Raw genomic sequence first — 27,104 nt, forward strand, 5'->3', positions numbered from 1 at the left:
AGGTGCAGAACAGCCCGTCCCCACCGGTGCTGGCTCTCCTGGAAGGGCAGCCCCAGGGCAATGCAGACATTTCTCAGGTCACCCACTTTGTGTGTCCTACTTAGAGGCTTCTGTAATGGAAACTGCAAGGACGGAGGTTTTTTGCTGAGCTCTTGCTGCTCCAGGTGGCTCCTGCAGTGGGAACTGCAGCCTCCAGCCCTTTGCAAGTGCAATTGTGCCCCAGATGGGCTGAAATACAATGAAACACAACAGATCACGACCAGTTACTCATCTGAAGGTCTCCTCTCTGATATCTGATTATGCTCTTGCTGATAATATACTTTTTTAGGGGGGCTATTTTGTTAAATAACCAGTAAATACCCAGGTCTGGGGTGCAGAAGAAGAGGGCACGTCCTCCCTTGTCACCTCCCCAAACCTGCTAAATGGCTAGGAGAGGGATGGACTATAGGATGGAGGAGACAGAGGGAGGATGCTGGAGGATGGTGAAGTGGACCTGACAAGCAGGTTCATAGAACCATAGACTCCCAGACTGGTTTGGGTTGAAAAGGACCTTAAAGCTCATCCAGTTCCAACCCCTGCCATGGGCAGGGACACCTTCCACTAGAGCAGCTTGCTCCAAGCCCCTGTGTCCAACCTGGCCTTGAACACTGCCAGGGATGGGGCAGGTTGGTTTTAGCAGCAAAACCAGATGAAGGCAACTGCAGCTGGGAAAAATGTGACACCAGGGTTATGGGGTCATAGAAACCAAAGAGCAAAGTCCTAGAACCACCCATGAACAGCCGAAGGGACAAGGATGAATCTCATGAAAGCATCCGCTTCACTTGTAACTCAGGCACACAGGAGGGATTGTAAATGAGTGAGTTTGTCTGAGACTTGTTAAGAAGGGGGAATAAAACCCAACATGAAAGGAACTTAACAGCTGCAACGAGCCTAAATGGTTGCACAAGAAACTCCCCTGTCAACCGCAAACGGTTTGTGTTTAATGAGGCTGCAGGACGTGCGCGAGTAGGTTGCTAATTTCTTTGTACAAAGCCCTGCCCGTGATTCTTACACCTGTACCTTGCCATTGCCTCCCATGGAAGTGGGATTTTTTGGAGCTGAACTGAAAAACAATCTATTAAAGAATAATTAATGCCAAAGCACCAGGAGCTCGCACCCAGTGCTGTGCTTGGAAGAGCAAAAGTAAGTCACTAGTAGATCAGCAGATGCACAGAACAGGGGAAAGCAATTTGGGAAGGGATTCGAGGGATCAGATGAAGCTCTTCTGACAGCCACTTCCTCAGTCAAATCATTAATGTTTGTTAATCCTGTGCAAAAATCTGGTGATTTGGGAGCAAAATTTCACAAGTATTTCAGCACTGCTTTAGGGCACCAAATCCTATTACAGGATAATGGGACTTTAGCATTCCAGGAGCTGAGAGACTTTGGAAGATGTGGGTTTATATGGGAGGGCTCCTTCTCTTTTCATTATTGGATTAAAACCTACCTCACCCTTAATCCTGCTCCAGGAACTGCGCAAGCAGGGAGCTAAACCTGTCTGGAGACCGACTGGAGCATAAAACCCCAGTTACCGTCCCTATGGCTGATGGCCATGCTGTGCTTCTGTTATTCCTGTGACTCTTTGCTGATGGAGCTCAGCTCTCCTGGCTCACACCGTGTCCCTGGCACTGCTGTGGGGCCATCAGATGGGGCAGCTTGGCCTAAGGTGATGCCTGAGAGCCCCAAGGGTCTCCCTGCACAGAGACACCCCCAAAAACTATAGCCCAGGAGCGCCCTTGTTTTGGTAGAGGGAAAAAGCTCTTGCTTATAACCTAGTTGTACTAATGGAACTAAGCCTGGTTTTCATGTGTTTCCAGGCCACCTGCACTGAGGACACTTAGAAACAAACCCAGGAAAATTGGTTTGAAGAAATAAAACAGGGAATTAAAAAGGGAAAAGCACTTCAAGCTACCGGCATGAGCTTGATACCCTGGACCGCAACTCTCTGCCATCCCCCCCCCAGCATAACCCCCATTTTTAATTACAAGCAGTCAAACTGTAAAGGCATTAATGGACATCTTAATTATTGCATTAAAGTTTGAAATGGAAAAGTCCTCATTATGTGCCATGCAGTAGGTCACAGCTGCAGTAAATGGTGATATTTTGCTTGTTACGATGCTGGGTGCCCTTTGCAGAGCGGTGGTGTCTTTGGGGCATGTCCCAGCCCTGGGGAGCTGGCAGGTGGATGTTAGATCAGGTCTCTGCTGGGAGAGCATCTGCTTGTGTTTTCAAGGCGAAAGTACGAGAGAGAAGTGCTCTTTGCTATTTCCTCCCTCCTCCAAATTGTGCTATTTTCCTCCTGTTTTGCTTTCCATCTGCTTGAATGTGTTTATTGATTTTGTGTTATGCAAAGTGCAATAAAACAGAATCCTTCCAATGCCAGCTATTGAATATGCCCCAAACTATTTAAATGCAAACCAATCCATCAGTCCCAACCCACAGCAGCAATACAACATAACTGTGATTAATCAGCCCTTAAGCCCAGTACCAGATTCCCAGTCCCTTCTGCACAGTACCTGTCCCTGCTTGCCCAGGGCAGGCTGGAAAGCTGGGATCCAGCCTGGCAGGCAGGGTAGTTATCCTGGGAGCTGGATAATTCATGGAATGTGGCAGAGCTAATTCTTCTATCTCAGGCTTTACACAGTTGTAGGATCCCATGGAGAACAACACGGCTGGGTTTAAGGTGGGTCTGTGGCTTCTTAGAGCTTTTCAGGCCAAAATAGCTCCAGGGTGTGTATCAGAGGCTGTCCACCCCTTGGTAAGAGGAGTAAAGGAACAGGAAAAGATGAGGGCAATTTGCACTCTGCTAAAGTCTTCACCATCATTTTCATGCCACAAAGATTCATGTTGCTTTATTCTGAACACATTGAGGAGAGAATGAGTGAACTCTGTAGTCCTTAGAGATATTTTCTTGATCGCTTGACCTTGCAGATGAGGTTTGGAAACTCCTTTAGTGGCTATTTGCCTTTTTAACAGGTACCCCCAAACTTTTGTTCCCTTCCATACTAACTGTACAATTGCCACAGAATAAGGGAACAGGGATGCTGGGGCAGCAGGTCCTGGGACTCCCCAGCACTGGCTCCATCGGTTACAGCCACCAGCCAGGGCTCTGATCACTGCCCAGCTGTGCCATCCGTACCATCCGCACTGCCCGTGCCAGCTGTGCCAGCTGTGCCAGGGCCAGGCTCAGCAGCATTCAGGAGCTGCCACATCCCAAATCTAACAGCTCCCTCTGTTGGCATCTGTTCGAACCTATGAGCGAGGATGCAAAGAAGGGATCGATCTATTTCTATCAGCGCAATCTCCAGGTGGAAGGCAATGTCTCTGGGGGGGGATCTCCCATCTAACCAAAGCCTTGCTTCATTTGTGCTGCTACTCAAACAACTGATAATGGACCATGTCTCCTGATGCTGCACTGACCACAGCTCTGCTGAATAGTACCATGCAGATGGATGTGCTCTGAGGCCCCATGTACAAACACACACAAGGATGCTGTGAAAATCTGCCAACCCTGATATTGTCCCAGGAGAGCCTCCCCATCCTCTCACACCAGCCCTGAGGAGTTAATCACATTAAATGCACTTGAGCTCTGTCTGGCCCTGACTGATCACGCAGATTAGCACCTCTGCATACACAGGGAAGTCAGACAGTGTGAAAATGATTCGCTGCCTTTATTCTGTTAGATCCTTCCATAACAAAACCTCTCAGGCAGCAAGCCAAGGCTAGGTTGCTTGAACAGATAATAGCACGGCTGTGTAAAATGGTTTCAATACTTCTCCAAAGAGGTACGAACATAATGAAACCTCAAACGTACTTCAGCTATTTAACTCGTTAGCCAGCTTACAGAGAGGGGTAGCCTGGACTGCCCACCAAAGTGTTAGCTGAGTTTGCAGAGAAGGACCAGCAGCAGCATTGGCTTCTCATTGAAGATGAGTTCCAAATCTCCCAGCTTGCAGAGCCAAGGGGTGGCCAAGCTGCCTGCTTCGAATGAGAGTGATTTAAACGCATCAACTCTTCCCCAAGAGATGGTGCAAACAGCAGAGAGAACCAGAATCCCCTCCCTGTGCTCCTCACCTACAACGAACACCCAGGGAAGATGTTGAAAAGAAACCCACATCTCTTTTTCCCCTATGTCTCTATAGAAAGGCCATGCGAACAATCTGCTCAGACTGGATGAAGGACAAGGCTGGCAGAGATGGCTCTGGCTTGCATTTGCTCTGTGTGCCCTCCCTATTTTACCCACTGATTTTAAGAGGCTTCCCAGCAGCACTCGTGTGTCCTGGCTCTGCAGCACCTCAGATACAGAATTGTAGCAACCAGTCTTTTAGAGACAAAAAAGCACAGAAGGAGCTAAAAAAACACCTTCTTATCAACCCAGCCCCCATCAGGTCACAGGGATCCCATATTCTCTTACAAACACATCAGCCAGTCGCATCTGTATCTCTTAATATCCCCAGTAAGTAACCCAGCTTAGTGGCACCCATTAACGAGTCTGCAATTCAAAGGCTGTCAGTATTTGCATTATAAACTCAGCCACTCAGAGACTTTACATGGGCCCAACACACCCTCCAAGAGGAAATTTGGCCAAAACAAAAGGAAAAGCAGGGGGTAACCTAAAGCTTTTCCTGCACCATGAGGTCCCTTGGGAAATCTGCCCCCAAGGCTCAGCTGAAGGTTCCTGGAGCAATCAAAGGGGTCCTTTCAGGCTGTAAGCTGGAGGTGGGAGGGAAAGCAGTGAATTGCTTTAATACGAAACATCACGTTTAAAACAGAACCTCCAAAACCAGACAGCGGAGGCTGGGAAATCCTTCCCTTGTAGAGATACTGTGGGGAAACCCCTCAAAATAAGCAGAGTTGGGCCTCAAGTCCATAAAATATAGAATTTGGCACTTGGATTTAAAAATATTTATAAATAACTTAAGACATTCAGGCTCAGAGGCGTGTACAGCCGAGGGATCCCCTCTGACCCAGGGAACCGCAGGGATCCACATCCAGTGCTATGGATCCCCAATGCAGAAATTTGCTCTGTGCTTAACACAGAAACAAAACCTGCCCCTTGCCGGCTCTTTGGAAAGTCTCCTGTGTCCCTTTGGGAGCGCATGGGGGATGTGTCCAACCAAGCAAAAAGCATTTGGGAGAATAGATCCATAGTACAGGACGTGACCTGTTCTTCCGATACATTCACAGCATATGGCAAAACAGCTCCCAGGGGATTCCTTGGCTGCACCTACACCATGAGGTCAGCCCAGCTATGCCTGACCATGGGTGACTGCACCTTAGCTTGGCTCTTACATTGGAGCTGCTCTATGTTGGCTCAGGGATGGAGCAAAGCCAACCAGGAGAGATGGGAGCCCTGATCACATCAGCTGATGTGAGAGATTTGCTTTGCCACATCCCAGCTCAGCATCAATGCAACCTCATGCCCCTGGATCCACAGCAGACATCCAGCCAGAAGGCAAGCCTGGAATTCATCTCAGCCTGGCTTGTACCTATCAAGCAGGCTGCAAACAAAGGCACGCAAGGGAGGGGTAAGGTCAGAGGTACCTCCATTTGGATTATTCCTTTCATTTAGCTCAGAGGACAAGTGTCACCATCCGCCCTCCTTATGGTCCCAAACCACAGCAGCCTTTGGAGACACACCGTGTGAGCTGCTTCAGCCACATGGTGCTTGTCCACTACACACAGACTGGGGCACGTTGCTCACACTGGCTGTATCCTCACTGGAGATGTTGAGATGGAATGGCTCTGCAGGCCATCAGCTATGCCCTGAGCAGACTATAAACTCTGTATTTCTTTCCTCTCATGGGTTCCATCCAGACCCACAATGTATTTGGTCCCAATATATGTTTTCCTATTAAACACCTAAAAAAATAAGTTCTTTGGCACTTGTGCGACGATGACACAAAGATGTGACACTCTCCTGCCCTTGGGCTGCCTGATGGACTCATCTCTAGAGGTCCATATATGCAGAGTCTGTGTCCACCCTCTGGGCCTCCCCGAACAGGAGGAATGCACAGAGGCCAATGCTGTTAACAGCAGCCACCAGGTTGAAAACAGAGATCCAGGAGCCGGTCGTTTCAATCAGGTAACCAGCCAGGTACACGCAAATGACACCTGGGATGGGAGAGAAGAGAAAGAAATGCAAAGGCTCCATATCCAGATCCTGTTTTCCTGCAAGGATAGGACTGCCCAGGAGCGGCTGAGATTGAGGAAGGTACTTTACCTAGGAGGGCTCCACCTGTATTCCCAACACCTGTAAAGGAAAGCAGCTGTATCACAGGAGGAAGCTGAGGCTGCACGTATGGAATAGACATTTCATAGAGCTCAAACCTCCCTGCTGATGACCACATTCCCCCCAGAATCCTTACCGAACAGCAAGCCAGCACACGAGGGGGCCAGATCCTGTACATTCACTGAAATGCCGCTAGTGAGAAACACAGAGGAAAAATGGTTCTTTTAATGGAGCACGGCTCCTTTTTCATCATTCACCCCGAGTTCGGTTGTCAAACAAAAGGAAGGGACCAAGGCAATAAATGGCACTGGGAGGGAAGAGGCTGAGAGTGAAGCAGCACCAGAGAGTACCAGGAGGAAAAGGATTTGACTTCAAGCATTTAGAGGGGCAAAAATGCAATTCCCTCCCTGCTTCATCTCCCTAATCCCTGCTGGTCCCAGCCCTTCCCCACAGTAGAGTTTTGCTGCATCATTTCCAACCTATTGAACCCCACCACCCTCACAGGGACCAACACAGGATGCTCAGACAAGCATCACTTCTTGCTCTGACGGCAATAAGGGAGGCAGCTACCTTCAGGACCCCGAAATACCTAGTGTGGGGTAAGAGCTAAGGGCCACAGCTCCTGCTGCTGTCGCTGGTTACCTGTGGTTAAAGGTCTGGAGGCCAACGGAGGCGGAGGCAAACACAATTGCTTTGCAGAAGCTGGAGGTCTGGCCTAGGCACAAAGCAAAAATGCTCGAGACACCGGAGCCAATGACCTGGAAGAAAGGGAAAATCAAACACCACAACAGTTTCTGTAGGGAATAAAGCGAGTCCTTCATGGACAAACTGTTCCCTTCTACAATGGCAAGAGCTCGTATGCACCAGGTGCTTCTCGAGGCTTGTTTTCCTTGGTATCCTGCCCTTCTATGTCTGTCCGGAGGGATGGGATGCTGTGGAGCAGGGAGGATATGCTGTGCTCTCAACCAGCATTTCTATTTCTGTCCATCCTTGTATTGCTATTTCCTCAGTATTTAAGGGGTCATTTGGAGTGACAGTGTACGTTTGGCCTCTGCCTGTGAAGGAAAACCTCTCTCTGGAGCGCTCACACCTCTCTGTGCTCAGCATCACTTTTGGTCCACGCTCTGCTCCTCAATCAGGGGTTTGCGCTGTATTTCATTTCCCATACATACTGATCACCGACCAGTCTGCAACCCTTCCCTCTTTCCACCTATAACCACCAGCCCAGCTCCATAAGAAGTCTAATCTTGCCATGTAAGCCCAGCCCAGCAGGTACTCAGGTGCCTCTCTTGTGGCTTCAGCTCTCTTACCTGCATGAACTTACGAATGGTGATGGTTTTGTACCCTGGAAGAGAAAGGGAGAACTGGAGTTAAGCACAGCTCACCAGGTCTCTTTGTTCTCCAGCCAGAAGACCACAGGGTCAGTGGATTTCATATGGCCAGATTTCATTTCCAGGTGGATATTGCAAGTGAGATCAAAGGGAGCTCCAAACACACGGATGGGATTTGAACCTTTTCAGATCAGAGCCTCACATCTATTTGCTGGGTCTTCATCCTACCGACAAGCCCACCTCCTCCCAGCCAGGTCCTCTTCCCACATCTCATAAAATAAGAGCTGAGGAAAAAGCCAAAAGAGCTCTTACCTTGGCTGATTAAATGGTCAGACAGAAATCCACTGAACAAGCTTGTTGGAATCGCAACCAGCCAGGGGACTACATTAAACACCCAATCCTGAAAGGGAGCAAAAGTCAACAGAGGTTTGCTGTCAGAGCCGAGTTTCTTTGCAAACACTTTATGTGATAGTCTGTGTTATCTGTAGAAAGGAAAACAAATGGAGTGATCAGGACTGCTTGCAGGATCTCTACCCCCTTTATACAGCAAGCTCCCTGCTACGCCCTGCATGACCCCAAACTATCTAAGGCATCAGGAGCATCACAGGGCTGTAGCATCTGTGGGTTTCTTGCCTTTCCTTTTACTCTGCTGACCCTGCAAAGGCAGAAAGCTCTGAGAAAGAGGGATTAAAGTTTACTGCTCATAAAGGTGATGTGGCAGAGCCACAGAGCCCTGCAAAGCAAGTACAGACTTTACTCTGCCCTGTGGGTCATCAGTAAAGCTGCCGGCAGGATTCCGCCATCAGCTTCAGCCTCATTAGCAGCATCCCTGTGAAGCTGAGGGAACAGAGCTGGATTTTCTAATGCCAGGATTAGGGAGCGTTATGGGCAGCAACATATTTTGGCCTATTTTCAATTAAGCGAGCTTGCTGCAGTTGTAATCACAGATGATTACCGGACATCAGGATTAGAGCAGATCAGAGGTGTTTTGGTGCCCAGATCCCACGAGGAGCTGAAATCAGCACGGGCTGGGCTGAGCATCTTCTCAGCTGTCTGAACCATCCATCATCTCCAGGGTATCCCCCTTTACTCAGAGCCTGTGACCCCATGGGGGCATCCCTCCCTTCCTTGCCTGGTTTTAGGATGCCAGTTCTTGGGTGATCTTGGATTTGAATAATCCTGTTCCTGGACATCACATTAGAGTTCACCTCCAGCTTTCAGTGCCTCAGAACTTTGGGTCTTGGTCACTTTTGGAAGTGTTACCCTATAGGGCTTGTGGTTGGGTGTCTGTTAACACAGACAGGTTGCTCAGAAACTCAACCCCAACACTCTGAACTGTCCATCCCTACAGCCTATCACCTAGAGCCAAACCACTCCATCACCTCCATCCTGATGGGCTGCCAGCAGTGGTAAGGGCAGCCCACCTGCAGAAAGGGACTTTGACCAGTAGGTGACATAGGCTTCCCACATTAAGGATTATCATCCATCCTTTAAAATCAAGCATCCTCAAGCCCCTTTATATTAAAACATATGAAGCGATTACCAGATGCAGGAACGCTCATAGAGCATCTTACATAAAGGCAACATGATATAATGCTGAACAGATGGTAAATTATTGCTGCACAAGCACATTACTTGAGGTGCACAGATCTTGTCACTACAATATGTTTGCTCGTTTTAATACATGATTTTAATATGAATATCAAGTCTGCCATAAAGCACTTTACACATGCAATATGAAAAGGCATTTGTAAGCAGCTCTGAAAAGTATAAAAACCTAACAGAGCCATTGTGTGAAGATTGCCTTGAGTTTCTGAGAACAAGATCTAAATACCAGCTCTCAGCCCAGATGAGCATTGCCTAGGCTTCTGATGAATGGGAGCATCATTGGTGCTGAGGAGAGGGAAGCTGTTATAGTAGTTTTGAAGTATGTGTTATTAAAGGTAATTATGATTTTCTCAGGCTTGAGCTATACCATTCCAGTACAGTTAAAAACCCTGTGAAAACCCAAATGTGAATGGTGGTCATTTGCAACTGCATAGCATCATGAGCTCTGTGCCATTTGGAGACCTCAGAAGAAAAGCAGTCTAAAACCCAAATATAAACCTCTCTTCCCTGTCACGAAGTTGCTCCAGCTCCACCCCACTTCAGCATCCCTAAAGGAGCAACTAGAAACCAGCCTCTGCTTACCCGAAGGGAGGATGCACCTCCGAATCTATGTGCAGGGGAACAACAGCTCCTAACCCCATAGAGAAACCTCCCACCTCTTCCTGCTTCCCAGCCTGCTCTTACCAAATCCCTCTGCCATCATATTGCTCCCTAACAACCCATTTCAGCTGGTACCCAGCACGACCTCATGCGCACAGGGACCTGCAGCGCCTCAGAGCCAACTTACTTTTGACTCGGGGAAGGTTTCCTTAAAGAAAGTTGGCAGCCAGGAGAGGAGAGTGAAAAACGTGCTGGCCGTGGAGAGCTGAGCGATGATGACAGCCCTGGAAACACACAGCAGAGAGGGAACCATCAGGAGGGACAAATCACATTGGAAAAGGGCACTCGAGCAACCAAATCTTTCAGTTCCTGGTGTACAAAGGGATCCCTCACAGTGCTACAATTGCTTCCTGCTGTTTCCATAGGTAATGACTCCTTTTGGCTTGCCACTCGCAGCACTGCTGGTTCCTCATCATCGGCATCACTCAGTGCCCAGGCGAGGTTAACTGCAGCAGCAATTGTGTAAGTGCATTTCCAAGTGCTGAGAGCTGGCCTGCTCCGAGAGGTGTTTAGGGCTTCCTAGGGATTTGTTATCAGCAGATGCTCCACGGTTATTCAAGGCAGGAATGGGCTTGCTGCCCTGCAGCCCCACCACCCTCCTCCCTGCCTTAATACAGCACTTGGGAGCATGCTTGGATGAGCTTCAGTACCGAATGCATCATCCCCAAGGAAAAATGGCTATTAAAAAGATGTTTTGCCAGCAATGAGAACACCCCTGAGCATCACTTCTTAGGAGCCCATTACAAGCAGCATTTCCAACCAGACTGGTGGGGAATATCACTCCAGAGGAGCACAAAACATCCAGGAAACAGCCTGTGAAGGAAAAGGATTTGCCAGTAACAGTGAAACCTGACATTCCTCTGGATAGGACATAAACCCTTTTGTCAAGCTTACCTTTTTAGTTCTTTATTTATATAGAAGGGGTTGGAAAAGCTGGTCATGCTTCCCAAACACATGAATAAGTGGACAAAACACACATATGCAGAAGAAATAAGCACAGAAGGGAGGAAAAGCCCTTGGAAGGAGGCTGCTCCCCAGCCCTGCTGATGCTCAAGGCCACCGGAGCTGCCTACCATATCGGTGGCTTCCTGAACAGCTGCTTCCAAGGAACTTTGGTCTGCTTGGATATGGAGAGGCCTCTCATTAAACAGTCTATGGGGATGATGAGTTCTGCAGGGAAGAAAACGTACAAAGGGAAGCTTTGATCAGTAATTTTCTGTGCAGCTGGAGGGAGCCTTGGGATGCCGCTCTACAGCTACCTTTAATCTCCTTCTCACCCTTGTTTTTTGGCTATACCGCTATTGAATGCTCATGAAAAGACCTTTTCATAGTGACCAGCATTTTTCCACTGTATCCACATACTTTTCCCATCCAGCCACCTTTGTTATATCTCCTGTTATAATGAAAGAAAAAGCTCTTGAGCAGGGACCAGGATTGGATTTTGTGCAGCATCAGGCACACGCCACACTCCTGATGAGCTGAGCTCACATCACACTGAACTAATAATGCTGTAGCCAGGTGTAAGGCTTTTCCCATGTGTGGAATTACTCCCAGACAGTTACCTCGGAAGAGACGTTCCAGATTAACTGGTTTTTAAAAGCTCTATGTGTAAATGCTCTTTGTTTGGAATAAGAATCTCGCCCTGCTTTAGCTTAATCCACTTTGAAGATCATGCCCTGTTTGGTGTTTTCACTGGTACTTAAGAGTACCAAGGAGTCAGATCAGGCTCTTGGCAGCAATATAATCCACTGTGGGACTTGGAATAGGAAATCAGCAATGCCAGAGCTCAAAACTGCCAGCACAAGGGATATAGGTGACTGGATTTACCTTTCTCACTCAGGAGGTACTTGCAGGTGCAGTAAACCCAGAGCAAAGTGAGCAAACCAGAGAAGTAGAAAACGCTCTCCCATCCGTACCAATCTAGGAGGAGAGATCCAGCACCACCAATCACCAGTGTCCTGCAAGGAAAACCACCCACGGTTACAGGTCTGGCCAAGAGCATTGGGACTGGATGCATCAGTGGGAGATGCTCCCAGGGTGGATGCTACACGTCACTAAATGCACTTAAAAGAGCTGCTGCACATCAGCCCCATCACACTGTGTCTTTGCAACCTGCCTGCTCCCTGCATGGCGTCTTGGGCCAGATCCTCACCCGGAGAGGAGAAACCATGAAGGGATCTCACCAACTACTGGAGCATGCACATCAGTAAGGAACCTGGGGTTACTGGTGCGCAGGAAGCATCTCAGAGAATGTATAACACTGGAAAGCGAGGTGATTAAACACAGTAATATTTCTATTTGCCTTTTAAGCAACCCTTCCATTTAGAAAGAATATTCTCATGGCCATTAACATGGGAAGTTATATTACCCCATCTATCAAAGAGGACAGGTGAGCAGTTTCAGGCCAGCCCTTGCTCTTCCTACCGAATCAGCCTGTTTCCCATAGCAATTCAAATGTTGCAAACACCCTTCAAAGTCTGGCTTGAAAAGAAAGCTAAAACCATACACAAACCCTTGACATGCACGACAGCAACTGCCTGAGGCTTCCTCAGCTGCAGCCGCTGTCCTCAAGGGCCCAGGAAGCCACATGCAGTTTGGGCTGTGAGTTTTGCCTCCAACCCTTTAACGGCGTTTCACCACGTAGGGTGTCTGGAGACCGCCACTTTGCTGCTCAGAGCCTTCTGAACTTACCCAAACTGCGAGCCCGTCCCCACCGTGCTGTAGGTGAAGGCTCGCTCGCTGTCACGGACCTTCTGGGATAGCAGGCTGGCCAGAGATGGGAAATACACCCCTATAAGCAATGGGAGGAGGGCAGGGAGCAGTCAGGCTCCTGTGCCCTTGAGAGCAAACCAACAGCAAATGTAAAGAAGCCAGCAGGAAATAAACATGGAGACAAAGCACCAAAACCCTTGGTGAATTCAGAGCAGGGGCATAAAACAATGAAAGTGAATCCATCACCATGGAAGTCTTGTTTGTGGTCTTCTCCGTAATCCCTTGTTTCATCATTACCTCGGGCTGCTGTAAATCCATCAGTGCCAATGCACTTACCCCAGCAGTTCCCAAGCGCTGCAGCTTGGCAAGAGGGAAGGGAAATCATCCCAAATGATCCAGACATTTTAGCAAGGACTGACTATAGCCAAGTGCTTTGAAGGGGTTTTAAGATGTGGAAAACCAAACAGGAACAGGGATGGTTTCACAAGCAGCAGCCCTGGCCTGGCACAGAGGTATCTACAGGGGAATGATTTGTCAGTGGCTTGCTCTAGAGATGGCACCTTCTTTTCCAGTGGAAGTCCTGGATGCGGAGGCAGCTTTGAGGCAGAGGATGGCTCAAACATGCAGAAGGGTCCATGCAGTGCAAAGCACATGGCTTGCACCTGAATTCACTGCACAAGAGCCCCCGTGCAAGGAAGGCCATGGGCAGACAGACACAGACACGTGCTCAGGACATGGGTCTCACCTTGCAGCAGCCCCATGAGGAACCTGGAGGAGGCCATGAAAGCGAGATGTGCAGAAGTGATGTGGGTGAGCAGCGGGGTGAGCACCGTGAGGAACCCCCAGGCCGATGCTGACAGGAGGAGGACTTTCTCACCTCCTATTCTGGAACAGAGAAACCACGTTATCAAAGCCAAGGGGAGGACAAAAGGGCAAAGTCCCCCAGCCAAGACCCAAGGGCTTTTCCCCATTCAGCCTGTTTTTAAGAGCCACCTTTCGGTCAAACCTGTTCTTCCCTCACAAACGTCTTTAGCCCCTGGGGAGCAGCTCTGACCTCCTGTCCCTTCCCACCTCAGCCTCCCCTGGAGCAGGCAGTGAGTTGGGATTGCTCCCACCAGGACACTGGCCACCAGTGCTGCCCACCCAGCTCCTGCACACACCAGCCCTAGAGGCAGCACCACATTGATGTGCTCAAGGCTCCAACAGAGGGGAAGCTCAAGCTGCTGTCACCATCCTGCTTTTCTTATTCAGTGATGGTGTTTTCTCTTCCATCTGCTCCTTTGCACCAGATCTGCCTGTTCAGATGTGGGTTTTTGCTTGCAAACTATTGAGGAACACAATGAAACTGCAGAGCGCACTGCATGGGTAATGTACCTCTTCCAGGCACGTGTTCCTCACAAAGGATTTCATAGGAAAGCCCTCCTAAGAATGGGGTGGCTGGGGTAAGGAACCCAAGCAGGCGATTACTCAGATCTTTCCTTACAGTTAGCTGGGGAAGTTGGTTTTTAATTGATGTGATAAAATGGAGACACTTATTTTCCCCAGACATGATGGAAACTGTGATGGGGGTTTGCTTGTGCATGAGAACAGAGGGTGGAAAAACTGGAGGTGCTGAACTGGAAACGAAGATGGGCTGTGCAGATCAAATCAAAGCTGTAGGGCTTGCAAAAGGAAACGTTTTCTTCTTGTGGTTAGTCATTGCAGCTATAAACCCTTCCTGTCCAGCACTGCTGGGATCACACTGTTTGTCAATGGACAATGAGCAGCAGCCATGGACTGTGTGAAGAGCATCAGCATTTATCACTTCTCTAAAATAAATCCTGCTTCACACCCACCATTTCTTTCATATAAGCCTGTGGGTTTGCTTTTTTCACTCCAGTTACGGAAGCAGTGCTAAAAACAACCTCCATCAGAGGAATTACGCTGGTATAGAAGTGCTCTTCACTGTTTCCAGGTGACAAAAACCCTATGTTGGTCTGAAGTGCCCATTAACGTGGCTGTCGATCCCTCCTGGCAGTTGCTCTGTCAGAGCTCTTGAGGCCATAGTGGTTGTGTGGATACCCCCTGTGTTTGCTGGGGATTTTGGCTATGCAAAGTCCATCAGTGCAGACTGCCCTGTAAGCAGTGCAACAATTTCAAGGCAAAGGAATCTAATCAGACAAAACTACACATCCCCTCTGAAATCAGAGCTATAGACCCTGAGTGAGGCTGGTGGAGAGACCTCAACGGCTCTCAGAGCAACCTGCAGTGCCCCATAAAGCATCTCCCCATGGTTACGCTTCACCCCATCACTGTCCCAGGGTGAAACCTGGCACTGCCAAGACTAGAACTGGGCTTGGTCAAACCCAATCTAAGTGTCATTAAATGAAGCCTGAGAACAGTTTCCAGTACTGGTCACTGATGTGTCCCCCGATAATCTGTGTCAAGCAGTAGCCCCAGAAGAAGCTGCTGAGCACTATCCCAGACTGCTTCTTGTCCCAGTCGAAGGAGGTGCTCAGGGCGACGGCGCAGATGGGCACGGTGACACGGGCGCAGTACAGCAGGCACGTCCCCAGCAGCAGCATCACCGTCCAGACACGGGCCTCGGGCCTGCAAGGAGGGAGAGGAAGATGGGGAATGGTCTGTGGGGTAGATCCATGCACAGCGAGGACTCAAGGGTCAGTCTTTGCTTGCAAGCTGAGTCTGTCTTCATAAAGATCAATGCAATCCCCTGTGGCACAGTGGTTGTGACACATCTGGTGACTTTATGAATGATGCTGACATTCCACCCAAACACTATTTGACCCCAGCAGTAAAATAATGCCTGTCCAGAGGCTCCAAGGTGGAATGGGCTGCACCTGCATTGCTGTGGATAGAGGGAAAGGAGGGGGAACCTGCTTGCTTTTTTTTCCCCAAACAAATGCTGTAGAAACTGTTCTTCAAAAGATAAGGATAACAAAGAAAAGCTCAGTGCATGAGGTTGGAGGTATTTGCATAGGACACACTGTCTTGGTAGCAAACATTTGCTATTTGGCATTCCTACCCATTCCCCAGGGAGGGTGGCTGTGTGTTACTCCTCCTAAATAGGAGGGAGATGGAGGTTTTCTTTAGTGAGAGACAAGATATGATGGGGCTAAACAGCCCAAAGAGAGGAGCAAGATAATCCAGGCTGGCCTGATAAGAAGCCCAAGATAGTATGAGCAATAATACGTTAACAGAATACATTTTTTGGTACATAAGTACCCAGCCTCAAGAAAAGTGAACCCCCCTTCAGAAGATAGAAATAAGTGGGAAAGCAGTTTTCTCCTGCTCCAAGTCGGCGATGTTATTCTGGAGCAGAGACCCACATCTTCCTGTAAACTTCAAGCTGCGATAGCTGAACTCTTCTGCCTCCCCTCAATCCCACTGACAGCCTGGATCCCCTTTTGCCTACGAATCATGGAGTTAAAGGCTTAGTATGAACCCCACTGTTTGTATTTGGTTATTTCTGTGCCCAGAGGGGAGCACAAAAGCACTGAGCAAACAGACTCTGCTCCAGAGATGACCACGGAATTCACCGGAGCGGGGCATTAACCTCTGTGCTTTCCACCCTACTGAACATTCCCACCTCCTGCACTGGAAACAACCTGGGTCACTTCGTGTATCAGAGTGAGCGTTTATTCCTCTGTCCTGGAACGATGATAAACGAGGTTAATCCCACACAGCACAAAACCATTTATAAACGTGTCAAATGGGCCGTCACAGGGGGAGGCAAAGGAACAATGAGAGGGAGAACAGGCTGGGCACTTGGACCTGCTGGAGGTGGATTTATTGCTGTTTCCTGACAGGGCAGATAAGCAGCTCAGTGCCAAGCTCTGGCAGGAGGCACTGGAAGGGTTTCAGTTGGTGCTTTGGAGGTTGGAACCGTTGTTACTGTGGATACGTATGAAATAACACAGGAAGCAGAAAACCTCACGTATCTTTGCTGGGGGAATGGGTAAGCATGGGTTGAACTGCCCCATTTGAACTGATAAACACTCTCAGGGTCCCTCCTGGTCTCACAGCAAGAGGAAGGGATGCAGCAATCGTACCTGAAGTTGGTGTGATTTGGTTTCTAATCAGTTCTGGGATCAGCAGATCCACCAAAGTCACCTTCTCATGGGAAAGCACAATGAAGCCAAAGGCTCCTGGATGCCACGTGGCCTGGACAGACCAACCCCAACAGGACGATATGGGCAGGGCTTGGGTATAAATCCCCCATCAGAGGGCAGATGGGGAGCAACTGGCAATGGAAAATGCTATGGAGGGATGTCTGAGACAATCCAAGATGGGATGCTCGCAGGTATAAGCAGCCAACATTCTGCACCCACCAAAAGGGGCTGTTACCAGACCAGGTCCATCATCTCTCCAATGATTATTTTGAGCTATTGAACCTGCAGCTATTGAGGTAACAAAGTCAAACGCAGCAGCCTGCAATGTGCGTAGGTATCTCCTATTATTTAGCTGCCAAGGTAGTTTTCTACATTGTGCTTTTCCCCCTGGAGCAAAGGGAGAGCTTTATGAGTTTTCCCACTGGATGAGCTCTGCCTCTTCCCCCAGCAGTTATCCTGATGAGCACAGCAGCATTTAATGGGATATTAGAACGACATTTCTTCCTTGGTCCTAAACCTTGTCTGGCTCTGCTAGGTGTGAGATGGAGAGAAAAGGACTCATGCAGCTCAACCAGCCTTTACTCTGCTTCTCTTTGTAATATTGCCATGGTCTGTTCCATGTTTGCAACTAGGAAATGCAGCAACAACAGCGCCCAAGGAAGGTGCAGGCACAGTTTGGTGCTAATGGAGTGAACCCCCAATAGCAATGAGCAGGCTGCGGGGCAGCTCTGGCTTCAGAGCACAGAGGTAGGATGGAACACTTTGAGATCCCAAGCTTTTCTGTCACTCCAATGAGGAGGGAAGAGTCACCCAAGCCCCCAGCCCCTGTGTTGGGGACACCCAGGGGGATTTGGGGGTGTGGAGGGACAAACACCATTCAAAGCACAGCTCAGATACAGCAGTGGGAAGGGATTCCCAAGCAGGGATGCTCTCCTGACAATCCTCATCCCCAGGTGATGTTTGGATAGAAATCCAGTGAATTTCTTCTCTTGACTTTTATGCTTTTTCAGGAGCACTATATAAGCCCTTGGGCATACAATGCAGTGCCAATGCTTTGATTACTCCACTCTATACATTCATATTCTCTTCTCATACATTCAAATGCATCAGTAGAGACTTACACTCAAAACAAGTGGAGATGATAAAGATGGCTTCAGACAACCACTTGCTCCACAGGTGGCATATCCAGGTAGGAAAATCCACTGAAACAATATGAGTGACAAACGTAATCACTGGGTGCCCACACCCACCTGAGAACATAGCAAGGATTATTCCTCCGCAAGGACAATGATGTGCTTGCATCAGAGGAAAGAGCTCTGTAAATGCATTTTCTCCTAATTATAGTTATCACAGAGGCTGCCGATGAGTCAATGCTCTGCTCAGTGCAAAACAACAACAGCAAAGGTTGCAGAAGGAACCTCTGCTAGCACAAAGGGGGGAAAATAGAGCTCTCCTTCAAAAAGTAAGGAATAAGGACGACTCAAAGACTAGTTTTTGGGGGTAAAATCAGCCATCCGAGAAGTGGAGCTTTATCAGCATTAATGAATTTAATCTAATAGATTAACTGAGGAAGGAGGTAGAGGTAATCTGTGCTGGAGACAACCAAACTGAGTCAGAGTAAAACCTACCTAAACTTAAGGAAGTCGCAGCCATCGGTGTCATCGGTGCCACCATGCCCATCCCACCAGCCAAGTGGACACACTGGGCATCTCCCCACAATGGTCCTGGCTAAGCCCCAGCTATGTGGGGCAGAAACCTCCATGAGAAGGGGCAGCCACCCCCAAACTATTGGCAGGTGAACAACCAGAGCTTGTCTGGAGATGCCTAATTGACTGAATTGGATGCCCATGGTGGCAGTGACTTGCTGGTGCCCAGCCTGTGCTCTCCTGCCCTGTCCTGCCTCTCTGCTTACAGGCACTGCAGGTGCATCCCGTCTGCATGGCACCAAAACCCTCTTTACCGAGCGAAGCAGCCATGCAGCTAGAAAACACTTCCTATTTCATAACCTCCAACCACCACCCAGACAGACTATAATTAGTTCAAGCCCTAATGACTCTTCCTGGGTGGCTTTCGTATAGCAGCAGCCCTACATTTGAGCAGCTCTGCTTGACGTCCCTTGGTCCTCCTCTAAACACAGCCCTGGGTTCTTGGGGGGGGGGGGGGGGTCACAGCTTTGCTTTTAAGCACCCAGCGATGCCCTTGGGACACAGCTCCCACCAACCAAACGGGTCCCCTGCCCAGGGCACAGTGGTCAGGATGGATTTCCAAGGATGCTCAAGAGCCCTAAAGGAGCAAACCCAAGCCGAGCTGTCCCGGGGTGGGAGGGGAGCCAGCAGCACAGGGTATCTTTATTTGCAGTGTGTTTTCCTGCAGGAGGAATTTCTCCAGTAGATGCCACAGAGCAAATATTTATTTAACTTTATTTCTCTTGACCTGCTCCCTCCTTTCCCCCTGCTCTGTCGGTCTGCAGACACTGCAGGGCACTGTTAAAATGGACTTGCTGGAGTTGAGGCTATCAATCAGACCACAGTTTAGTACCCCCTCCAAGGCACAGGTTTGGGCCCTTGGGTGTTTTCAGGTGGTAAAAGAGCTGTGTTAGCAGTGCTACAAACAGCCTGCCCCAGCAACAGCTCTTGGCCAGAAGCTGTCTCTGAGGTTTGTGGGTGTTTTCCATAACTGGAAGTGGGAGAAGATCTGGGAGCTGTAACTCCTGATCTGCGCTGGAGCAGTGCCATGGCCAATGTGGGCACAAGCATTGGCAGCAGGGCTCACCGCCTACCCCTAGGGCATCTTCACCTCAGTTCCCTTCTCTATAAACAGACTGAAATAGCTCTGTGGGAGATGCACGGAGGGTACACCATCAGGAGCCACCTCCAGTGCCCCCAGCCTGCTTGCTCATCCCCACCACCAGCAGTGGACACTCGCCCATCCCTGCCAGAACCCCAGAGCAGGATGGGGATGAGCCCACACGCTGGTACCCACCTCCCAGCCACACTGAAGGGCCAACAGCTCCAGACCAAGGGCACCCAGCAGCCCAAGCATGGGACCGCCTCCCAGGGGAACATCCCCAGCACATGCCTGCAGTCCCGCTGTGCCTGGTCCCTTGCCTCAACATGGGATGCTTCCCTCCTTGACACCCATTCCCAACCCCATTGGAGCATCCCACTTCTAAAATCTCATTTCCACCTTACTTGCCTATGGCTTTAATTTACTGCAATCAGCACCACAACTGCAGCCTGACTGATGTGGCATAAACACAGCAGCCATGCCCACAAGCCTATGCAGGGAGGTAATACCCAGGTAGTTATTTCTAAGGCACTTTGACCATCCTCTCACTGCTCCCTCTTTGTTTCCCTCAACAAGAACTCCTCCTTCCCTTGGAAATCCATCACGCTTGTCAAGAGAGAGATGAATTCCCCACCTCCTTGAGCTGATTTTGTTGCGCTGCAGACTGGCTCCAAGCTAATGATTTGTTGCTGTCAAAAGGAGCTTTGGGGTTTAGAGGAGGGGTTTTTTCTCTCCCCATCCACCCGCTGACAGCCAACAAGAGCAGCACAGAGGACACTGGGCTTTTTTTCCTGGGAAAGTTGCTGGTTTCCTGCCCGCCTCCTGTGCACAAGCTCCCTGTGCAGAGCCGCAGATGGCAACAAAGTGGTGTTCAGCGAGCATGGCTCTGGGTTTATTCCCTCTCTTCGCGTCTTGCTTTCAGCAAGAGCAGGGATGAAATCAGATTTCAGCAGCTCCTATGAGCTGGAAAGGGTTGTTAAGTCCTGGTGGAGGTGGTGGGAAAACAGAATGATGCAGCACGCGCACGCTTTGCACGCTGATTGAAGGGCATCCATGGAGCAGCCAGGAATGGAATGTGTCTTCCCTACGTTTTCCAAGGGAATAAAGTCCTCAGCAAGGTCATGATTAAAACCAGGGTGAGGAATGGGTATAATAGAATACCCCCACCACCACCAAATGCAACCAAAGCTGCAACATCATGTTGGCAAGACTCAGAAACACAACGGGACCGCTGGCTCCAGCCACAGAGCGCAGTCAGGAGACTGGAGCCCAGCCTGTGACCAGTGCTACGACTCCTTTTATCTCTGGAGCTTAAAGAAACTGATAGAATAATCCCTTGTCTTCGGGTGTAGCCAGAGGCTGGGAGAGGCAGAGTGGTTCCAGGGGTCATTTGTTTCCCAGGACACACTGACTTTTCCATGTTGTGTTTATCTGCTGGAGGCACCATCCCAAATGCCAGCCCCATATCTGCTGCTGGATCCACTTTGTGTGCAGCCTGAGTTATCTTCTTACTGCTTCGGTCCTCCCTTGGTTAAACCAGAGATGCTTAAACACATCTACATGCCCCAGTCCTGCTTTGGCACGTTAAGATCTCCATTTAAAAGTGCTATCTAAATGTCCAGATGCGCTACATAAAGTGTTGCTCTTGGAAGAGGAAGAGGAGACACGCGATAACGGAGCTGTTGGAAACCTGCATAAACATTTGGGAAAGGCAGCTGGAAAGGCAGGATAAAACATAGGGCAAGAACATGGAAGAGGAAGGAAAAGCCATCGGAGAAAGGGGAGGACAAAAGAAGAAGCAGGATGAACAAAGATGGAAAATTAAACCTGCCAAGATAACTGTTGATCCCTCCTTGCTCTGACAGCACAGACAGATCTTGGAAGGCTGCCTGGTATGTCTTTTGTTGGAGCATGAAAGGAGAACCCATGTCACTTCCCCCACTTGATAAGACCTTGCCTTCATGGCAATAACTCACACTGGGAAATGGGGAGAGCTCTTTATTTGCACATGCTGTTTGAAAACTGGCCACCAAATTGACTTTAAACCACCCAATGAGGTATTTTATCCAACTCAACCAACCTGCGCCATGAGCTGGCTGCTCGCTCCTCCTTTCTGCTCTCCCTTTGCCCTGCCCACCCTCTGCCTGCTCAATCACGGGCTGTGACCACATGTGTGTGTCCACACCAAACAACAGGCAAAGGAGCTCAGCTTCTGTAAATGACAGCAATAGAGATAAGGACCTGATGGGAGTTATGGTTATCCTGCTGCTCCTTCACATTAACCAGGTTCTATTAACTAGCAGCACTGAAGATGGTCAGAATCACTGCAAAATACATCTGTCTCGAGCCACAGACTGTCTTCATCTACATCCACTTTCATTTGGGAAAGTGTTATCAAGGGGTTTTAAAGAGATTTGGGAAATGGGAGGGCTCATTCTGGCCAAATGTGTTGATTTTGTACTAGAGGAAGAACATCTAAATGGAAATTCACCTCATGGAAACTTGGTGCGAGGTTCTTCCTCTCCCATCACTCCTGTTTCACAGAGGGAACAGTTAGAAAGTGGGAGACAGAGAGAAATGAATATTCCTAAGCGCTTTTGAGGAAAAGAGTCTTCCAATTTTAAGCAACCCCAGCACCAAAAGTCTGCTTTTGAGACCTTTTAGGTGAGATAAGCATGGGTTTGGTTGGACTTTCAGGTCTCTGACTGCTGGAAAAGCCTCCCTTGGGATGGAAGTTTAAAGCAGCCATCATCCTGCTGCCCCTGCAGGAAGCAATTGATGATAAACCTCAACTTATCCAGTGGCTGCCTGTTGCTGGAAAGGGCAATTCCTCCCCTTGGCGTTCCACCTTCCACTGGACCATGTTGCTCAAAGCCCCATCGAACCTGGCCCGTTTGCTTATCCCCTGACTGTTAAAAGTGCTCAGTTTGGGCTTAATAATGTTTTAATTACTTAACTTGAAGAACGGTTCGTGCTGCTGCCCAGCAACTATTCCAGACTTTATCGTAATTAATTATCAGCAGCAGCACCAGCATCCCTGCTGGCACACTTCGATAAGAACCACTTCTCAGTGGTCTCAGCACTATGACTGCAGGCCAGAAACAAGCTCTAAAGGCTTTCCCCCCCCTCATGTTTCACATTAATCCCAGATCTTTCCCTTTTTCTCTACCATCTCCGTTGGAGCCTGCAAAGCGAAGCAGCGAGGACTGCCCGGGGCGGTGGGGCCGCGTACCCCGGTCCCATCCTCCTGCACCCGCGGGGCGCAGCACCGGGGCGATGCGGGTCTTGGACCGGCCGAGGTCCCGAGGCGGAACACCGGGCGCTCCCGACACCGCCTCAGGCTGCCCGACCGCCTCCATCCCGAAGCCGCATCAGGCGGTGGCGAGGGACCGAGGGATGCTGCAGGGGGTGTCCCGGCAGAGCGCTGCGAGCAGCGAAGCAGGGTCCAGCCTTACCTGGACCAGTGCGGGTCCCCGCCGCCATCCCTCCTCACGCCGCCGTGCTCGGCGCTGCTCACCGGCACCTTCCTGCCGCTGCCGCCGCCACCCGCGGCCATGCGGGCAGCGCCTTCCGCCTCGGCTCCGCTCACATCGCGACGGCCGCCGGCTCCCTCCCCCGCCGGGCCGCGGCCACGTGTCAGCGCCTCCCGCCGCCCCGTTCCGGGAAGTCCCGCAGCGGGCGGGTCCCGATCCCGGTCCCGGTCCCCGGTGCCGGTGTCGTTGCCTCCATCCAGCAGCCACAAACCTGCGCGGTTTTAGCGCTTTCCCCTTTTATTTCCCCTTCTCCTCCGGTAAATACTGACCCCCCCTCCTCGGCAAAACCAAACGGGGTTAACGAGGGGCTGAACCGTGTCCCTCCTCACCTGAGAGCAGGGAGTGCAACATTTGGGGAGCCCCCTGCGGCTCCAGCTTCCATGGGTTTGCCAGCAGAAGAGTCTCCCCCTGCTTTTTCAGGATTAGAATTGGACATTATATTCCTATCTAAAGAATTTAATGAATAAAATGAAGAGGGATCAGTGTTGTTGCAGCTTGATTTAACTCTGTTGCATAGGGCTGAGGTCATGCTGTAACTGAAAGGACGGACCAGAGTCTGTTGTAGAAATCAAATCACAGACTGGTGGGGGTTGGAAGGGACCTTAAATCATCTAGTTCCACCCGATCCACATCTTCCACTAGACCAGGTTGCTAGAAACTCAAAATAGATCATTAAAACGGTGGTTATTTCAGTCAAAATAAGAGGACTCGTGACTCATTTCAGGAATACAAGGGAGCCAGCAGAAGAGCGTTAGCAAAACATCATCCAGGTGATTCTGTGGCTGGCAGCAGCCTGGATGGAGGCAAGACAAAACCTGAGGTCAGCAAAGGACCAATAAGCTCCTGCCCAGGGTCACCAAGGTCATAGACAACCCTGGGGAATGTGCCAGCTCCTGGGTACCAAACTGCACCAAGAAGTACAGGATGCAGGTGCAGGGCAGGCATCTCCCCTCTGCTCCTGTAAATGCCCATTGAAATAAAGCCTTTAGCAGACTGTTGGTCACCTCACTCACCCATTCTTCTTCTCACATAAATACCTTGCAGGTCCCTAGCAGTTAGCTACTTAAATCAAGAGGGGTAACTGCATTACCGAGTTGGACTTCAGGGAGTCAAATAGCAAAGAGGCTCCTTACGCCCCATAGAGAACTCCAGAAGAACGCTGCCAGGGCTGACCAAAGCATGAATCATACTTTGTCCTTTGCTTCAGCATTTCTTCCTCAGAGAGATCTACCTCAAAAGGCCCTTGGCACAGTCACACAGACCTGCTGCCAGCTGAGAAAACCAGTACAAGTTTTGCTACAAGTGGAAACTGAGAGGAACCATGTGTAGTAACCACAGGGCTTAACCTCCATCCAGTAGTAGGCTTTCCGCCCTTTATTTGGACAGGAAACTGGAAACTATAAAGTATTTTTATTCACTCTGCTACTGTGCCCGTTTCCAGAAGAGGGAGCCAAGGCATGGGAAAACACAGCCAAAAATCAAAGCCATTGTTCGACGTGGGGGGGGTTACAGAGTGTGTATGCTTGGAGTTAATTCAAGGCAGGAGGGGATGTGAAGTGCTGATGTAGCTACACAAGTGAAATGCACATCATAAACTCAGAAACGAACTAAAAAAGTCTTGGGCATGGGACAGTATCACATATACAGACAACTTACTAACTTGAACCCCTGCATGAGTTACTACTACGCTAAGTCTCACTGCTGTGGGATGCAAGACACAACAGCAGCTGCTAACTTACCAAAATTAGGATGCAGTTTGGAAATCAAGCACAGTGCAGCTTTCTTTAGCTACAGTATTCTTCAGTTCCTCCCCAATTAACAGCTGCTTTAACTAATTTGCTTCTCACATCACCAGCGAGTTTCACTGTCCAAAATAGCTGCAGCTAAAAAAAGCATTTCAGCGTAGCATCTCTTGCATGCACATAAATAAGAAGTAAAACCACAGACTGCATCATTTTCTGGAAGCTAAGCTCCCACTGAGCTGATTAAATGGGAAATGGAGTTAGTTCAGAAGACAGGTGCAAGAACACAATCTCCTACCGTTTTTCCTGTGTTCAGCTTAACCTGCATGAAGATTCAACCCACAAAAACATTATTGGGTTAATGTATGAGCTGAATTATCACTGGAGCTTATCCACATAATGGTTGAAGATTTTATGAAGCACAGCTCAAGACCAAATCCTGAAGGGGTGTGAAAGGAGAAAGAGGCTCACAGGTTCCCTAAGAGACAACTGTCTCCTGAAAGGCCAGTCCAAGTGCAGCCTGAAAGCCTCCTGCTAACCAAGAGCAGTTTTAATGCGACTTGTCCAGTCTGAAGAAAACAAGTGTGGTTTCTCGTACTAAACACAACCTTGCAAAATCACTGCAGACTATGTGCTGAAAACAAGCAAATGATCAGGTTCACAAATGGAGACTGCTTTTAAATGAACAGCAGCTCCCACCCAGGAATTCCCCTAACCAGGTGAGAAGTAGCAGCATATTGTTGGAATTCCCATTTGATGAATACATCAATGTGCCCCCCAGAAGAGGTAGTTTGGGTGATCTCACCCTCAATTTAATCATATGAAGGCAGGAGGAGATAGGAAATGAATAAAAATCACTTCTAGCACCTCAACATGTCCACTGAGAAGCACAAATCCTTTGGAGAGTGCTGTTCATCAGCTTTGTGTTTTGTCCCTGCTCAGCTGAGCACTTGAAGCAGTGAGCTGATGAACTGGACTAGGGACATCGAGCAGGGCTGAGGACACGTTGCCATAAACCCAAGTTGTCCCTTTTCATCAGGAACATGACGGTAGGAACAGATACTGACCAGTAACAGCACTTCTGCATGGAAGAGACACCTGCAGAGCAGGCCAGAGCCTGACCCAACTTGCTAAAGGTAGATTTATGGCAACATATGACTCCATATCCTTTTCTATTTTTTGAGGTAAGCACCTCCAGGATGCTTTCAGCTGTGGCTGACAGCAGGAGACCCTGTTACCCGTGAAGATAACACACACAGGATCACGCTCCAACTCAATTTAATAAGCTTCTTAACAAACTTGGACAGAAAGTGGTTTGAAGTAAGTCGAGCAACACTCATCTACTAGTCAAGGATTCTTTTGAAGTAATGCTTTTAAGCTTATACTCAAGCATACAAAGTAAAGTTTACAAATTAAAACCAGTAAAACCATCCTAGAATAATGTAATGGCTTCCCCTATACGTACAAGGAGAGGAGACAGAATTCTTTCCGGGTAATTTCACACATCTCAAATGCTACGTAAGTGCTCTCCACATTCATTTCAATTTTTCTTTTAGTGTGGGTGGAAGAAGCTGAAAGTGATTCAGTGAAATCATCTTACAGAGAGAGCGGTACTTCACCTGGTTTCAAGCAGTATATGTTTGCCTCTTCAAAAGTCTTGAGAAGAAATGCTTTACTTAAAATGCTGACAGCTTCTGTGCAGCAGCCTCTGTTTTCCAGCTATATAAAATCAAACAGTTTGGTAAGTACTTCTCAGAAAGTATGACCAATCTTCATGGAAACCTATTACATCCCCCCCTTCACTAATGACTCCATTGTACAGCAGGAGCAGCCACAGTTTAGCTTAGATTTGACAGGCAGAATGAGACATGGCAACAGCAAAGACGACCGTTATTAAGGAGGTGATAGGTTTTGCAAACAGATTTGGAGCCTAAACCACACTTGACACAGAGCCTTTCTGCAGTGGTATTTAAGACAGGGTATTTTACAACCCAACTGCTTTGTGTCTTTATGAAAGAAATCATATTTGCTTTCAACAAGAGAAAGGTTGAGGACGGGGAGGAATGACTGTAGTGTACGATGTTTCATTACCAGGTTTGCCACTGTTGAGCCTGGAACAAATCTTCTTATAAAAGTTATTCTCATGTTGAGCTAAATTAAGTGGAACAAAAGATGTACTTTTTTTACACTAAAGCAAACGGATCCAAGTGGTGTTTAATAGTATTTGTTAAAGTGGTTATCTAACAAAAATGGGTTAGCAAAATCCCATTCATTAGTAGTCACCAAAGAAGACACTTCTCATGCATATGACAAAAGTTCATTCGTGTACTGAGACGTCTGTTTACTGTGTA

At 48.9% G+C, this 27,104-nt stretch overlaps 2 protein-coding genes across 3 annotated transcripts in view; one reads left to right on the forward strand and one right to left on the reverse strand.

Moving 5' to 3' along the window:
* The window catches only part of BHLHE23 (basic helix-loop-helix family member e23), a 191,369-nt gene that overhangs the window by 34,847 nt on the left and 129,418 nt on the right, over nucleotides 1–27,104 (forward strand). The gene's annotated exons all lie outside the window — the stretch shown is intronic.
* Nucleotides 4,247–23,052, reverse strand: SLC17A9 (solute carrier family 17 member 9). Of its 2 annotated transcripts, XM_061361522.1 has the most exons (13): nucleotides 22,934–23,052; nucleotides 14,974–15,171; nucleotides 13,328–13,467; nucleotides 12,562–12,661; nucleotides 11,698–11,828; nucleotides 10,944–11,040; nucleotides 9,998–10,094; nucleotides 7,915–8,002; nucleotides 7,582–7,616; nucleotides 6,914–7,029; nucleotides 6,408–6,463; nucleotides 6,263–6,292; nucleotides 4,247–6,153 (listed from the first exon to the last, which is right to left on the reverse strand). In XM_061361522.1, the coding sequence occupies exons 1-13, from the start codon at nucleotides 23,032–23,034 to the stop codon at nucleotides 5,990–5,992; spliced, it is 1,353 nt and encodes a 450-aa protein (XP_061217506.1). In that variant the 5' UTR covers nucleotides 23,035–23,052; the 3' UTR covers nucleotides 4,247–5,989. The 2 variants fall into 2 exon arrangements, with proteins under 2 accessions (XP_061217506.1, XP_061217507.1); XM_061361523.1 differs by lacking the exon at nucleotides 14,974–15,171.

This window comes from Neopsephotus bourkii, unplaced genomic scaffold (assembly GCF_033783945.1).
Source record: "Neopsephotus bourkii isolate Nb327-2 ecotype Australia unplaced genomic scaffold, CSIRO-AGI_Nbou_v1 NB_1060, whole genome shotgun sequence".
NCBI classification, from domain to species: Eukaryota; Metazoa; Chordata; class Aves; order Psittaciformes; family Psittacidae; genus Neopsephotus; species Neopsephotus bourkii.

Bases quoted from the DNA above. Each gene is read 5' to 3' on its own strand.
- SLC17A9 (XM_061361522.1), bottom strand. From the start codon at position 23,034: ATGGCCGCGGGTGGCGGCGGCAGCGGCAGGAAGGTGCCGGTGAGCAGC. The intron at 12,662-13,327 runs GTGAGACCCATG...CATTGCTTATAG, and splicing joins CCTCATGGGGCTGCTGCAAG to GGGTGTATTTCCCATCTCTG. The intron at 11,829-12,561 runs GTAAGTTCAGAA...TTTTCCTTGCAG, and splicing joins GGGACGGGCTCGCAGTTTGG to GACACTGGTGATTGGTGGTG.